At 39.5% G+C, this 17513-nt stretch overlaps 1 protein-coding gene across 2 annotated transcripts in view; it reads right to left on the minus strand.

Annotated features, from left to right (window-relative positions):
- Positions 1-17513, minus strand: part of ulk4 (unc-51 like kinase 4) — an 85801-nt gene that overhangs the window by 10604 nt on the left and 57684 nt on the right. The window contains exons 30-33 of one of the 2 annotated variants that reach the window (XM_063486446.1): positions 16455-16560; positions 8632-8798; positions 6809-6910; positions 5066-5260 (exon numbers count right to left, since the gene is read on the minus strand). In XM_063486446.1, coding sequence (XP_063342516.1) covers positions 5066-5260; positions 6809-6910; positions 8632-8798; positions 16455-16560 — 570 coding nt within the window. Of the gene's footprint in view, positions 1-5065; positions 5261-6808; positions 6911-8631; positions 8799-16454; positions 16561-17513 lie in introns of those variants that run through there. The other variant, XM_063486447.1, reaches the window with a different exon arrangement.

Genomic DNA, 17513 nt, shown 5'->3' on the forward strand with positions numbered 1-17513 from the left:
TCACAGAAACAAATAAGTGACTTGATGAAGGATTTGTCTAAAGCCATATTTAAAACAGAACTGTGGCTGCATTCTTCATAGGACCACTCTTCTTATTGGTATTAATATTACTCATAATTCTACTGATCTATAAATCTATTTAATTATTCTGCTACAGTACATTAAACTGGGTTAAAGCATCAGCTTACAAGCATATCTCTTTTTTCCCCTCACTGAATTCTCAGACTACATTATTTATCTCTGCTCTTTGTCTTTCCTCTGTTTTTACTCCTGTCCTGACATGTCTCTTCACACCATGTCTAGGCTCCTCACCCACCCAGGAACACCTGGACCCCAGGCTTGTGTGAGGGTGTGTTCACTGATCACACAGAATAGTTCTTGTCGTTTTAACACAAAGCTAGGTTAAGGTCTGATTTCATACTGCTGAAAAAGTTCGTGTTACAAAAACGGTATTGTAAGAATAAAAAATGCCTCGGTGTATGTCTCTTCAGATGTTTAATGTGTGAGTGCATATGTGCCTGTCTGAGTAGATTTGTGTCTGTCTATTTGTTGGATGCGTTTTCCTCTGATCTCCAGTGACATCATCACCTGTGTCTCTGTGGCGACACAGCATGCTCGTTGCTAAGAAACGGGGTTAGGGGGAGACAAAGAGGGGGCTGCGGTGGGGCACATGATGCTAGAAACTGGACAGTCTGACAGGAATATGGAGACAGGAGGGAACTCCCTCTAATGTCAACTGTTTCTATGTTTCTTCTCTTTTTCTCTTTTGAAAAACAGAAAAAAAAATTCAATAACTTCTCACAGTACAGTTACTTCTTCAACAGGAAGTTGTCTTTCTGCATATTAACAAAAAGGATACCAACAAATTCTTTCTTCTGAGAGGCATTTGCAGGTGGGGGGGATTGACTGAATTTTTTATCTGGAGGAAGTTTGCAGTGAAAAGCTCAAAGTGAAACTGTGAATTTCACTTCATGTTTTCACAAACACATAGTTTTGAATTTCCCATCATGGTTAGGGGCTATTTATGTCTGCATGGAAAGTACACGTAAACATACCTACTTACCAAACCTTCATCCTTGCTTTCCAGACGCCCCCCCCCCCCCAAACCTCCTTATCCTCCATGTGTCTCCATCTCTCGCCAACCAACCCTAACTCAATAATACTGATCTTAAAGTGATTTGAGAGGCGTTCAAGGCAGACAGCAGAGGACAGGCAGACGTGTGGCCTTTCACAAAGACAGCACGGCTGTCTCAACAGTCAGTTCAAACAAGGAAAAACGTACCTGAGATCAGACAGAGGAAGAAAGAGAGACGTGCACAGATATAGACAATGCTGTGATCTGTATGTGTGTGCGTTTGAGTAAGAGTCTAGTGAGGAATGATTTTTTGTTTTACAGTTCTTTTAAATACTCAGGTCTAAAAATGCAAAGCTTCTAAGCTAAAAAATCTCGAGAATTATCTTGGAGTCAAAAGTAAGGCTTGAAACATAACTACCAAAACTTTTCCCTTCTGCTTAGTAATTCTCTGGCACAAATATCACTGGTCACTGATGACAGGGGAAATTATCTCGATGAAATCAATCCTCCAGGTAAAGGAAATCCCACAAAGTATTCCCACTGAAAATAGGTCATGATGAAATCATCAGCTTCCAAGGAAATTCTAATGGGTGTCTAACCAAGCTGGAAACAAACAGGGACTAAAAGATAAATAAAGGTTCATGTTTTTGGCTTGAGCACCGTAAAAGGTTACAATAATTGGACATAATGTGCTCTGACATTTTTGAGACTGTGTGCTGAGACATTTCAGCTTCTGGAGGTGAGAGAGGACGAAGCTTCAGGACACTTGTGAGGTTAACAAGCAGCAAGTAAAAAAACAGGACAATGTCAACCACGGCTCACATATCCATATGCAAATATCCAAATATCAGATCAGTGAACGTTATAGCTGCTAAAAAAGTTAAATTACAGTTAAGTTGATTAAAAGAGTTTTTGTGTGAACTGAGTTTGTTAAAACTATTTTGCATATACATGAAGGGACTGAACATGATAAACTGAGAAGCCAGAGGAAGACCAATAACTCTAAAGACTGAGAAATTATATTATTTTAAAAAAGATAATAAATGCCTATTTTTTTCAAAAACGTATTGTTTTAAATCTAATTAGCATTTTGTTTTTCTGTAGGTCTTTACAAGTTGTTACTCAAATATGAAAGACAGACAAGTTGAAAATTGTAGTAAATCCAACATGATACATTCTTCATTTCCTCTCCCTTGTAGTTTCCAAGCTATTAGCAGGATCTTTGATAGAGATTATCAGAGCTCTGAAATCAATGAAAAATAATTAAAAAGCTTTTTTCTGAAGGGCAGACACTTGTCTGAGGGTGTAAATGTGTGTTTGAAAGAGAATGTGAGTCTTCTGTATAAAAGCATGTTGTGGGTGATGGATCAGTTTTGATACATTTGAACTAACTGTCTATGATACATACAGTGCTTAACAAATTTATTAGACCACCTCCCAGTGTAAGGTTTATGCTACAGCTGCTCTAAATGAACAGTAAGGATAATTACCAGTATCATGTTTTTTAATGTTTTTGTAATGGTTAATCCACCAGTATGCCTACACTCTTTAATCAAAATGACATTTCTAATTTTTAAATATAATTATATGTATATTAAAAATATGAATTGTTTTTTTAATTTACAGTTTTACAAATTAGAAAAAAAAAATTAACCATATTATTATATTTTGATTAAAATGCCAAACAACAATTATTTACTTGGATACCTGAACAGAAAAATTTGTTTTAGTTGTTTAATGTCATGCTTTAATTTCTGACTGTTCAGAGAAGTCCAATGTGCCGGCTCAATATTAGGTATAAAAATGCAGATCCAGTTCAGTTAACTCAGTAATTTTTAATCAAGTTTTTCACAGATTTCTTCTTTTGTGACAGGTGGTCTAATAATTTTGTTAAGCACTCTATAAAGAGAGAATGAGAGAGAGAGAGATAGCGAGCAAGAGAGAGGGAGAACTAGAACAAGCACTCAGAGAGAGAGCCAAACTTTAAAAATGAAATCTTTTAAATTAACTGTTGTGATGAGTGAAATGACCAAATGCACACAGAGGCTTTTTCTAAGCAAATAAATGAGTTCTGCTGCTCACTCCGTGCGGGATGCTGCTTGGTGACTCATCCACTAGCTACATATTCTCATTTGCTACATAGCTGAAAGTAACTGCTGTGATGTGTGTTTGTTGCTCAGGGTGGTGATCAGGACAGAGAATACACACACAGATGTTACTTTGTTGACTAGCACGGGGAGTAATAAGGGAGTTTTCACATGAGGACAAATGTGGTGTGACAGACAGACAGAAAGAGGAAGAGATACGTCTAAGAGCTCGTGTGTGACAGTTTGTGTGTGTGGGTGGTTCAGGTGGCTAGAAATAATTAGTAAGAGGAATCAAAAATACACACGTACACGCAAACACTGCCTCTCTCTCTCTCTCTCTCACACACACACACACACACACACACATACAAGGTAGCTTCCAGGCACAGCCTTCAGTCAGATCATGTGATCTCAGGGTGACAGCTGACCTTGTATCCCACATGCAGAATCTCATGACCCTGCGGCCAAGCCAAAACATTAGAAATGCATTTTACATAATTCATAGGGGTCTGCTGAACAATCAGCTATTTTTTCTAACTTCATGTTGATTTCCTAAAATGCATTTATGCTGGACTGACTCACCAACCCTGCCTCTTTTTTTAGCATTAAGCTCTAAAAAGATATGTATTCAGTAAATTAAATTAAATTCAGTGGGTTACATTCAGAGACCAGATTGATTAAAAATCCAATATCAACACACTTAAATAACTTATTCTTAAGTATGGTTAAGTTTTGACAACTAGAACAACGCAATTAATGTCCAAAAAATGCTGACATCATGGTTTAAAAATAACGATGGTAGTCAGTGATACCCCTCAGCCTCCTAGTAGATACACCTAAGGTGTCAATTTGAAACTCCTACGTTGTTTCACATTCACAAGATTTTCGGAACACTTGACCTCTGACCCCTGACCTTGAGTTCAAAGTCACTGAGATTCCAACTTGTCAGAGATTTTTATGGCTGATGGGTAAAAAGGTGAGGTTGAACTGAGAAAGTAATCAAACCCGGGTTGCGGCTATGTCACATGAACAGTAAACTACTTGGCCACCGAGGGCTGGCACTGGGCTTAAATCTTTTAACACAAAAACATTCAATGTGAACTCATTTGCTAGCAAAGCCTGTAAGATGTCTACCAAATATCTAACTATTGCACAACTAACTGCCTTAGTCAGACACGCAGCTGATCAATATTTTACTGGCAGTTTAGTTAACATTTCAACAAGGTTTTAAATTCAAATGAATCAGGAGGTGGGCCAACATTTTCACTCAATTCACAGCATGTTCCTATTAATATTAAATTGTGTTAGACACATAAAATGTTGCTATTGTTTGTCAGGGTTAAGAAACTGTCACCTTGTTAAATCCTGAATGCCAGCTGCAGCTGCTCAGTCCTTCCCACTGCTACCAGATTAAAATAATGTTTCTGTTTTGTCTGGGGAGCCTTAGCCTTACTAAATTTCAATGTGTTTTACTGCAGTACACTGTACTACAGGCTAGCTTTGGTCTGTAGTACAAATCATTCTGACTGTGAGACAAAATTGGACAGACACTTGAACAGAGTGACAGGCAGATAGAAAACCAACATTTTTTCCCTCTCTGCCTTGCTCTCTCTGTCAGTCTCGTTTGGGTGAAAGTACACGTTATTTTCAGAACAGCAGCACAGCAGAACTGACTCTTGTGTTTGTATAATTTATACACATATATGTATGTGTCTATAATTCCAATATGTTAAATATGCAGGGCTCTCAAATTACAAATATAGAACCAAGGTTCAACACAAATGGAACACAAAATATACGTCCAATAAAATGTTCATGAGCTCTGATGAGCGTGTGTATGTGAAAATGTCAGTGTGTTCAGTTAAGCTTTTCCGATTGTCCGTCTGTGTGGATGTTTACTTACTAGTCGTTTAATAATTTTAAGTGCTGTACGTTGTGTTCGGGGGGTCTCAGTGTGCATGCGAGTGCGCAGCACATGCGAGAAGCTTCGTAAGCAGGAAGGCGACAGGCAGTCAGGACCCTCTCCACAGTAAAGCTGGACCAGCAGTGACAGACAATGAACAGACTCCTCCCAGATTTCCTGGTTCTCAGCAGACAGCTGCATGGACACATAATCAGTGAATACATGCAGAGATTAAAGTACAAGAGAACATGTTTCTATTTTGGATACTCAGGTTCTGCATCAAGTTTTTTACTATGTGTACTGGATCTTAAAATCTGTAGAATCAATAATGGCACCCAGGTACCTTTTGAATCCAAGTAAAATTGTCAGTCAACAAAACATAAAAGTATCCTGTCTGTATCCTCTGTCATTGTCAGTGTGAAATTACAACAAGAACCAAAAGATACTAAATGGGAGAATACACAATGAGACTAATAACAATGTGGCCAGAGTCCAAGGAGAATTTCATACCCTTACTTCTCAATTTTACATTTGATTCCAATATATCTATCTATAGATATATGCAAAGGCTGGGGGTGTGTCAGCTGCTCGGTCAGCCTACTTTTCCACACAACACTCGATGTGTCAAGTGTAGTGTCTGTTTCCATCCTTGGAGACTTCTTTTTTTTTTTAAAATCCCCCACAGTCTCCTCCTCTTTCGTCTCTCTGGCGTAGACTTCCCAGAAGTGTGCTGCCTCATAGCAGCCTCTCTTTTTGGCCTAAGTACCGAGTACTCATATAATATTGTACTAATGACTACTAAATACTCAGGGGCAAGAACATCAACATGTTGATGAGCATCCCAGCTGGTGCGATCTCATTGCAAGGCGCCATATCGTTAATCACATATTTATTTGTGTTTAGTGTCAGTGGGTATGGACGTTTGACTGGCTGCAGAGATAACAAAAGGCCAACACTGTTGCAATGCTTATCTTCCTGTTTTTAGACTTCATCAGGTTCTGTGTTAGTACCAGCAGACACTGCACATGCCTGGGATTAATAACTGTAATAACTGCAAACTAATTACTTCAGTAAACGTAGACAATCATCAGTTTTAAATAGACACACAATATTCACGGAGCACACAGCTTTTCTAATTGAAGGAATTAGATGGTCCATTAATGGCGATGCATTCGTCATGCATGGACATGCACGCATTTTCGACTGTCCAGTTAACTCCTACAATAACAGAGAAACACATACAGTGTGGTGCAGTGAGATATTTCTCTAGATTTTAACATATTTAGTCAAGCTGCAGATGCAGCTGATTATTTTGCTGATCTTAATTGATTTATTTGGAGACCTAGTGTATAACTAAAGAATAATCTACTTTGAGCTGTATATGTGACTAATTTTTTGGTTACTGGCACTTTTATCTAATTCAGGTAGCATAATAGAAATGGACATGTGTTAACACTGCAACCCAGGGCTGGTTGGCCTGGATACAAGCAGGGAGCTGCTGAGGGCATTTTAGCCCAGGTGATATGTGCCCTATCCACCTGAGCATCAGCTCTGCACAACATAGTGCATTTAAAAAACATACACACACACGTGTTATGTACAGGAACACAATATTTGCCACTGTATCCAGCATATATTTACATGTATATAAACATGCAAACAGAAACAACCATAAAAAATATATATGCATACAACACATTTACATGCGCAGACATGCACAGGATCTGTGAGTGTTGGTCTCACCATGTGAATGAGGTGTGTGCTGAGTTGGCTCAGGGGTCTGTTGGCTAGGAGCAGCTTCTCTGCTGCCTCCGTCTCTGCTACTGGACAAGATAGCCTCTGGCTCTATACACACGTGCAAAGACACACACACACACACACACACACACACACACACACATACACACACATTAAATCATTTATAGAGATTTGACAGTCAATAACGATGGATCCAGGGACCTGCCAAGACTTATTCTGACAAACTGAGACATACACAGAAAGACACCCTGATAGATGAAGACAGGGAATTGTTTTTTTTCTACATACTATGTTATTCTAAACCTCCTTTAAGTTCTCAGGATAACATAAGCTGAACATTTTTTTGTCACAAAGTTATTTTTGCATCTCATTCTCTTTTGCTCCTCATTATTAGCACCTCTGTGACTTACTTTGGCTTATTTTACTTCACTTCCTGCCTGTAGTGGAACTTCAGGCCAATTAGTGATGGGCTAATGTGATTAATAACAGCACATATTTTGTCTCTTTCCCAAAGTCTCTGCTACGCTTGTCCTATTTTTTCCTTCTGTAGTGTACTGTATATAATCTCTGACATGCTCCCTCTTGACCAACTGAGTAATATTTTGAGAAAAGCGGTCTAGTCACGTCCTTTCTCCTTATCAGACCTTATTACCCAAATGAATTTGGTTTGGGCTGAAGTTTTCTTTTTAATGAGCTTTGCATTTCTCGCAGAATTGATTTCCGCTGCAGATTCTGCTTGTTGCCTTTTCCATCTCAGTCTCTCCTATCTCTCCATCCATCCTTCTCTTTTTTTCTGTCCTCTCTTTCACCCAGTCTTTTACCCTGCCTTCACTTTAGTCCCCCCACCCCCTGTCCGGGCATTAATATGTATGTGCTGGGCTGGGGTACACACTATGGGGAGATGGGGGCTGATGTGTGTGTGCCAATCCGAGAGTGTGAGTGTGTGCGCGTGGATGTGTATGTAGTGAGGCAAGCTAAGGACAAAGCCAGCGGTGATAATGAGGCCGCAGGGACATAGCCAGACAGGCCCCTCTGTGTATGCTTGTATGTGTATGTGTGTGTGTGTGTGTGTCCCAGGGATTCAGGACTTCATACCCTTTCTCCTGAGTCCACAACTTCAATATTGCAGTTGCTTAAACCTGCTAGCTTTCACTGTATACTTCAAGGGGCACACACACTCATAAACACACACAGACACATGCCTTCAGGGACGTGATACAAGGGCAACATTTTGAGGAAGTACACTTTGTGATTCTGTCGGTGAATCCGCACTCACCAAAGATGAAGTTGGTAAAAAGTGGAGAATCAGTATTATTTTTTAAATTAAGGTTTGTGGCTCTTTAAGGATGTCTTTGCAAGGAGCGTTGAGCGTTTTGAAAGTGTGTGATACTGAAATTATGCCTGGATTCCTTAATATTTAGTTTTCTTTAAGTTTCTTTTAGGGCAATGGGCCCATAAAAATATCAAAGAACACACTTGATTTATATTTGAATGATCTCCCTTTCATGATCTCCTTCTCTGGTATGCTCACACAGTTTCTAGTTTGGCTGCTATTTCAGTTAAACTCCTGTTATTTCCTCTTGTACTTTCACCTCTGCAGTGTGCACACTGGATCTCTTCCAGTCTGACTCTTTAACTGAAAACTGCTGGGTTGTAGGTGGAGAACCAGCTCTCATCACTAGCGGTGATCTTTCAGACATGGCAGTTCTTGTTTGCTCTCTGTGCATCTTTGAGGACCATGATGAAATCACAAAGGGACATCAGTCAGCTGTAAAGTTTGTGTTCATCAGGTGTGTGAGTGTTCATACCTGCAGGGCAGAGCGGACAACAACTGATGTTTGCTTAAGGACGTTGTGAAGCAGTTCCAACAGAGCTTGTAGCACAACGTGGCCGACCTTCCTTCCAGCATGCTCCTCTCTATCTAGATGAGCAAGCGCAGCTTCTGAGAGGGTACAAACCACCACCTCAATAAGCCCTGTGTATTCAAGAAAAGTGGAGAAGATTGCATCTGAACTATGATTTCTTAGTTTTCTTGGGTTACTTGGTAACTTGTATCTTTGCAGAGCTTTGGATATGCCCAGTGCATTCTGGGAACTTGTCAGCCTATATAAATTGTTAACCTACTAAGCCATGAACATAAAAAATAATGATAATAATATAAGAGAACCTAATTAAGGATGGATTTGCCACTTTAACTGCCAAAAATCTTTAATCAGTTTAATACAAATTGTATCAGTTAATATATTCTATATGTTATAATGATCTATATATTAGATGTTTGTCTTTTTGAGGGGCCCTGTGTTCACGATACATTTTATTAAACAAAGAGAAACAAAAAGCAATTCACGCACATTACCACAATTACATTATTACATTCACAAGAACATCTTTAAGTTCATGTGAACCAAAAATGTTTCTATAGCTGGAAAAAAATTAGACTATACCCATAAATATCTGTAACTTCAGGCTCTGATTCAGCTACAGAGCAGATTGATTGCCTATATGCAAGCTTAATTCAATTAACATTTTGTTATTACCAATCTGCACATCAGAGCAAACTGTTTGAATACGACACTGAACTGTGCAGGGTTACAGTCCCTTAATGAGAAAGTACATAAGGGCAGCAGAGGCAGCAAGACAACTCACTACACACTCACCCAAAAACTCATTCTTATCTTTTTTGTCTGTTCTCTCACCTCACTCAGTCTCTCCCTACATAACTGTCCAATGTACAACATGAGGTTGTTACCTCTTGCAAAGCTATGAATAGCACCTACTAAAGTGCAAACCCATGTTATATCACAGAGGATAGTCACAGTGAAGACATGACACATGCAGTGCCCATAAATGTAACAATACCTAGACAATCAATACGCCCAGATTTGTCCTTCATTTCCACTTCTGTGCACAAAAACTTAGTTATATAACCATGTGTATTAAATCATAGTCTTCACTAGGGAAAATACACCCAGTTTTGTTTTCCTCTTCCAACAGATCTTTATTTAGACTGTGGATGTCGTGTGTTTATTTTTGAAAGTGAAAGTGCAACACTGCAGACACTAGAAAGCCATTAAGTTTGCCTGCTGTCAGCGAGATGTACTGTTACACTGTCAAACAATCTCATAATTAATTAGACAAGCTGCTCTACTTTTGACTGTTCAATCAAAAAAGACTTGTCCTGTTAATGCAACTTGACAACACAGTCCCACTTAGATAGTTTTTGTGTATTATGCTGCTGATACTTACTGATTATTACTACTCACCAAGTGTGCTCTTTTTAAAAAGACAAGCTTCTGTAAATGACTCCTTAATTACACTAAAATGACCTTAACAGAAGCTTTTTAAGGGTGGACAAAGGTGGAAAAGTTACAAAAGCATATGCAAAGGTATGCATCAGCTGGCACTGAAACAAGCTGTCTACAAACTGAGTAAATGGACAATCTGTAAATATCACACCAATACCGCAACACTAATCTTTAAGAGGCAGAAAAAAAGATGCATGACTGACAGCAGAACACCCGCAGAAAGCTTTACACCTTGCTAAATCTTTGTGTTGTGTGTCAATGAAAAACACTGACTAGGAATGGTGTTAATGGAAGGTCACAAAGGCTGTCCAACAATAAATAAATAAAGCAGCACATTTCCGGTTTGCTTGTGGGACAAATATTTCATGGACAGATGAGACAAAATTGGAACTTTCTGGCAAAAATCCACATAGCTATGTTTGGCCTCGGGGCCTGATGGAGGGACTGATTAATTCAAAATTGAACTTGAACTTTTAAAAGCACAATTCAGGGCAACAGTTCATGACCTGAAGTTTAGGAGAGCCTGGGTGATACAAGAAGACACTGACCCAAATCACACTAGTAAATAAACAACAGAATGGATGAAAGAGAATGAAAATTCATGTTTTGGGATGGCCAAGTCAGAGTGCTGACCTTAACAAGTGAGATGTTGTGGCATGATGAGGAAAGAGCTGTTCATTGAAGACATCCTAGAAATATGGATAAACTAAAACAGTTTTTTGTAGGAGGAATGGTCCAAAACTTTCTCCACATTGTACAAGTCTAATGAGCCGCATCTGCCATTGCTGCATATTTATAAAGCCTAATGTAAGTGTTTACAAATGGTTATGGTTTCATAAATTCCTCTTCTTTCCTGGGGGCCTTATGACATTTTACGTCAAGGTCAAGAGAAGGTGTTAAGAAAAAGATATGGGATGCAATAGTTTGCATATTTAACCCTAACCCTTAAAGACAAACCTTCACCCCTACTTAACACTGCTTCTGCTATGGCTCGCTGCTTCTTGTCCATCCAACTAACCATGCTTCCACCATCGCCTGCCCTTTACTCCATCTGTTCAGCCCTTATCCTCAGTCATCCTGAGTCCTACAGCTGGCTCTTCCAAGCATCACATCTGTTCTTTGTTATAAAGTTATGTTCTTGTGTCAAAATTCACATTAAAATTAAACTGAGAAAAAAGTAATGGTAGCACCTACAGTCTTCGTGCAGAGGCAACTTTAACACAATCCATTCTTTTTAGGGGCTCAAAAGTAACTGGACAAAGAACTGAAAATAAAATCTTTCACTGGTAAAAATCATTAGTAAAATCAATCATTTCTAATACTTGTTTGAAAACCCTTTGCCAGCAATGACAGCCTGAAGTCTTGAACTCATGGACATCACCAGTTGCTGGGTTTCCTCCTTTTCATTCTGGAAGAGGTTGTTCTTGGTTTCATCTGTCCAAAGAATGTTTGTCCAGACCTGTGCTGCCTTTTTTAGATATTTTTTTTTAGCAAAGTCCAGTATACCCTTTCTATTCTTTAGGCTTATGAGTGGCTTGCATCTTGCAATGAACCCTCTGTATTTACTTTCATGCAGTCTTCTCTTTATTATAGACCTGGATATTGATATCCCTACCTCCTGGAAAGTGTTGTTCACCTGGTTGGCTGTTGTGAAGGGCTCTCTTCACCATGGATAATGGTGGTTTTATTCTGTTTCTGCAGCGTAAGGATCACTTGTTTCACCTGCATGGAAAGCAGGTGAAACAAGTGATCCTTGTTTCAACCACATGTTGTCTGTTCACAGCAGAATCTTCCAAAATGCAAGCACCACACCTCAAATCAACTCCTTTTATCTGTTTAATTGGTAATGACATAATGAAGGAATTGCCCACACTTGCCTTTGAGTCAAAGCCATTTCATGGCCAATTACTTGTGGTCCTTTTAAAAAAAGGGTGGCTGAAACTTCTAAACCCTTCCTCAAATTTAAATGAAGACAACCTCAAATGAAAGCTCAGAGTCTACACATTATGTCCACTTATATAACTTCTGTTAAGGTCATTATAAAACTATAAATATGTTTCTGTAAACAGGTAGAAAAACAAAACGTGTCCGTGTCCAAATATATATATATGGACCTAACTATAAGACGATGTTTTTCTGCTTATAGAATGTGGTGTATAATAGTATAGTATACCACACAAACATCTATCGTATTTTCTGCACTAAAAGGCGCACTTAAAATCCTTTAATTTTCACAAAAATTGACAGTGCGCCTTATAATCCGGTGCATGTTATGTATGAATTCTGGTTGTCCTTACTGACCTCAAACCGATTTAATGTGGTACATGGCACTCAGAAATCTGTCAAAAAATGTTTTAGTATGACTTTGGTAAGCTACGAAGCCGGACCGCTTGATGGATTGTCGGAGCATTACAGCTACCGTAGTCAGGAGCCTTGCGGAGTAATCTGGGTCCAAAACTCCGCCCTCTTCAGGTCCAAAAAACTGCGGCATCACTTGAGAGTTAAAAACTGTCTAAATTCTTTCATCTTTAATAAAATGATCAGTGTTGCTGCTTTATGAGGTGTAACAATTAAGTTTAATATCCAGGCATCCATGAAAACAGAATGTAATAAATTTAATGGAGTTAGAAGTTAGCAGGAAGTTAGCTCGCTAGTTTCCACCGAAATATGATATACCATGTGACTTTTGTAGGGTTACTGAAGTTGGACTAGCTGGTATATAATGATGTGCTACCTGATTGCTAGCGACACAGCTATGTTAGCATGACAAACACAGTGAAGCTGGAGGATGAATGCTAACTTTTTTCCACTTGATAAAAGTTAATGTGAAGGTTCCCGATGGTTGGGGACAAATGCAATCGCATGGCAGGATGCTGTAAACTTCAGTCAGGAGAACAACTAAGATAATCCATCCACAGTACGAGGTTAGTCATTAATATACTGCAACAACACGAGAATAGAGCAGCTGCGAGAAAATTCAACGTTAATGAATCACTGGTACGGAAGTGGAGGAAGCAAGAAGAATGAGTTGAGTAAAATTTGACTTATCTGACTGTTTTGTTTCACTTAGTGCGCCTTATAATCCGGTGTGCCTAATGCTCCGAAAAATACAGTACATCAAGATGGGCATGTAGAGAAGTGGGGCCAGGAACTTGTTCTGAATTCTAACAATTAAAATTAAAAATGTCAAAAATGTGTAAATGTAACTTTTTTAGTTTAAGTCCAGGTGAATATTACTCTAAAAAAGAAAAAAGAAAAAAGAAAGAAAGATGTACATATAATTAATAGAAAATATTTTAGCTGATTTTAATTCTGTGTACCATAACTCTTTGTGACATTTCCTATGATAACAGACCTTTGGACCACACAGCGTTTATGCTTCCAAATCTTCCATGTCTAAGTTTCAAATATAACCTGCCCGATATGCCTTTTCTGCCTGATTACCCCTAATGTTAATGTGAACTGACTTTAGGGAACCAACATATAGTTAATGATGTGTTATTTATGTCAGTTAGCTACCAAGTCTGTTGTCTAAATTTATAGCATAAACAGAAAAATCCGTGCTTCTCAAGCCATTTTTTTCCACCCAGCCAGATTATCTGATTTTATTGTTTTATTATTATTTAAGGTGGCTGCAGACCCAAACAGTTGATTTTCATTCTTTCTGATCTGTAGAGACATGCATGGTAATCTTTTCTATTTTTCTGGGTCTGTAGAGACTCTGAAGTCATGTAACTTTATGCAAAGACAACGAAACAATGAAATACTGCACCCTTAATTAACAAAGACAGATTTTTATGGTATAAATTATGCTTGGGGGGCATTATTTTTGACTGGACACATATGGACACAGTGTGAACTATTAGAGAATGCATTTGGGAAATTATGCTGAAACCAATTTGAAACGGGAATTTATAAATGCAAATTGAAAGAAACTAGATAACATCGGAGCAGAAGAGATTTTCTGAAATATCTCAGTTTCTTACAAGGGTCAAGAGAAATAATGAAAAATGAAGTGTGATGGATTTAACCTTGAGAGGCACCACAGTGACTGTCAAGAACTCTGAAGACAAACAGAGCCCCTGAGGAGCTCTTTAATTAATTAAAAGGATAAGCACACTTTAACTGACACTCAGCCCAGGACCAAACTCAAGGTTCACTCAGGGTGCAAACATTTCTGAACTGTTGGGCTGAATTTCTGAGCTTGACATGCTCTAGATGTGACCATTTCCTTATTAAATAACAGCCTGCATGCCAGTGTGCCTGCAAAATTAGTCTCAAATTTATTCTCGGCAGAGAAGCCCTAGGCTTTATATCCGTGTATGATCAGATTAGAGCCTAAACTTTCTTCCTTAGTCTGCTGCATGTTTTCAAATTAAAGCCGATCATCCATTATCACCTAAAATATTTACTCTGTTTAGAAATCTCACACTAAGGCATCAAGTTATTCTTCCCTCTTGCATCCCAAAATCTCTTCTGCTATCAAACTGTCACTCATCTTAACCTCCAATTTTCTCCTCTAGCGTGTTATCCCTTGCTGTCTCCAACCCAGATTCAACACATTCTCGCTCTCTGTGTGTCCCATGCTTCCCTCTCTCACCTTCATGCTACCCTTTTTACCTCCTATTTTGCTTTTCTGCCTCCGTCATTTTCCATCCCTTTTCTCTCTCATGCTTTTGTGCCATCTTCTTTTTTTCCTCCGTTGTTCTGTTCTTCCTCTCTATCTCTGTTTCTCTCCCTCTTTGCTTCCTCTGTCTTCATTCCCCAGGGGGTATTATCTCAGTCGGAGGCAAATCTGCCCAATTATAAACCTCATCTCCCCAACTCTCTCTCTCTTACGCACACAAATATGAGGTTTTCCTGCATTCACTGCTGCACACACACCCTCTTCTCACAGATACACAGAAGCATAAGCACAAATACAGTTACACAGGCACAAAAAACCCACCTCCCTATTTTTCTCTTCTTCACTGTCTATTTCACTGCCTCCTAACACACACACACACACACACACACACACACACACACACACACACACACAGACTCAAATACACAGACATGAACAGGAACACCACCCTTCCCCTCCTCGCTCTGTCACACCTTAAAAACCCAATTATACACGCTTCCTCCCTTTTCCTCTTCTTTCCTTCTCTCCCTTTCCCTTCGTTCTTGCCATCACCACACTCATCTGGAGGGACCACAAGGAAAACAAGGGAGAAAGACAAGAAGGCAGAATAGGAGCCCAAAATAGAGGAGATGGGAGAGGGTAAAACTGGGAACAGACACGAGGAAGGAAAGGAGATGAGGGGCCAAGATGTGAGCTGAGTAGATTGGAAAAGTGGCTGATAGCACGAGACAAAAAGGAGAGGAGGAGAGGAGGGAAGAGAACAAGAGGAGAGGAGTGGAGATAGCGTTAATTGCCAGGCCAGTATTAGTGCTGGGTTGACAGATTCTTGTTGAGAGAGGTGCTGATTGGATGATAATGATACTGACTACAAGACTGCTGCATTGCTGACCCAATGGAAACAGAGGGAGAGGAGGAGTTAGTATGCAAGTATATAAAGATGGACAAAATGAAACAGAATGATGAGAGGATAAAAAAGAAAGAAAGAAATGAACACAGTCCTCAAATAGAAACTTGAGAAAATGTGTGTTATTGTTGAACTGTGGGTCCTGAAACATTTACACACACATGCACGCACACACACACACGCACGCATGCACGCACGCACACACGCACGCACGCACACACACGCACGCACGCACACGCACACACACACACACACACACACACACACACACACACACACACAAATATTCTGGGCAGGCATCCACAGTGTACCGAAGCTTTGTGCCTCACTATTCCTTCCTCCTAATTAAAGTCCTAATCCCCAACTAACTCTTCATGGCCAGAATCGGCCTAAACTAGACTTCTGAAAAATGTCCTCACACCAAGAGAACAAAAAACATAAATTTGACTTCTCCCTAAGGATCCCCCCTGGAATCACTTGCAATTGACAGGAAAATCTCAGATTATTCACAGTAGCTGAGAGACAAAAAGCATGGCCTCCGCCTCAGGCACACACAGCCAAGGTTGCTGACCTGAATAAGCATTACACTACAGTGTGGTCGGGTATCAGGGATGTCAACAAGTAACATAACAATCACTAATGTGAGCAGAACAGATGCCTTTCGATGACTAAGTGTCCTTGATAATAGTGCATGTGTTGCAACACAATGCAGGAAAATATAAGAAGAATTTAGTACCTTTTAAAGGAGAGAAAATCTGGATCTTTCTCTCCATGAGGAATTCAGACACACTCTACCTTGTTGATACAGTGGTTGCTGATCCTGGATTGTGCCCTCACTAAGATTGCAGAGCAAAACAACTGCGTTTTGGACTATCCCACTGATAACGTTACTTCTATTGGCCTAGAAAAACAGGAGACAGACACAGGATAAGTAAATTACAGGTTTGCTTATAACATTTCACAATTAACCCAAAACAGCTAATATCTAACATGGTTTTGTCATCATTTTGTTATTTATACTGCATATACTGTCTTGAGAACACAGTTAATTATTTAATAAAGTAGTGGATTGTTTTATTAAAAAAGGGGCCTTTATTTATTTATTTGTTTTTAAAGACTGAAAGTGTAATCTTCACCTCCCTCTTACCCGTCCTATTTACTCCTCTTACTTCATCTTTCTCCTCTTTTCAAAATATTCTCTCCTCCCTCCTACAGTAATTCACTTCTGCTTCCCCCTTCTGCCCCCACTTCACTATTTGATCCTCTCTGAGATACACCAGCTCTGCCTGCAGGGTTGGTGCACATCGGTGTGATCTGTGTACGTGGTGATAAGCCTGGCTGGTACTCATCATGTGCAATTGCCTGCGGCTGGAGACAATGACATCAGTTTGTGCTGAGGACAAACTGCCTGTCAGGAGCCACAAATGACAAAGCTAATCTATTTTGATCTTTAAAGACTAAAAAGCTATAAAAATACTGCACTGTACTGTACGTTCTCACTGAAAGCATAAAGCTGACAATGGACAGTGAGGAACGGCAAACCAAAGTTTAACTTGGACCCTGCACATGAAGGGATAAGTATCGGACTTGCATAAGCGGTGTAGCTGCACTGTGAACACTTTCAGCCAGGCAGGATTTGTTAAAGCATTTACTGCAAGCAATCCCCTCTGATCAGTCTTTTGCCACCTCAGGCACGGCTAACACCCCGTCCAGAGCCCTGGTCTAACCAGCATCCTGAGGTCCTTTCATGTCTGGAGCAGAACTACTACATCATTTAGACAAATACAATTAGGTGAGTTTCTCCATGACAAGCGTGATCACCAGCGACAGGTGTAATCAATCTACATCAGAGAG

The sequence above is a fragment of the Pelmatolapia mariae genome, linkage group LG10_11 (assembly GCF_036321145.2).
Source record: "Pelmatolapia mariae isolate MD_Pm_ZW linkage group LG10_11, Pm_UMD_F_2, whole genome shotgun sequence".
Taxonomy (NCBI): domain Eukaryota; kingdom Metazoa; phylum Chordata; class Actinopteri; order Cichliformes; family Cichlidae; genus Pelmatolapia; species Pelmatolapia mariae.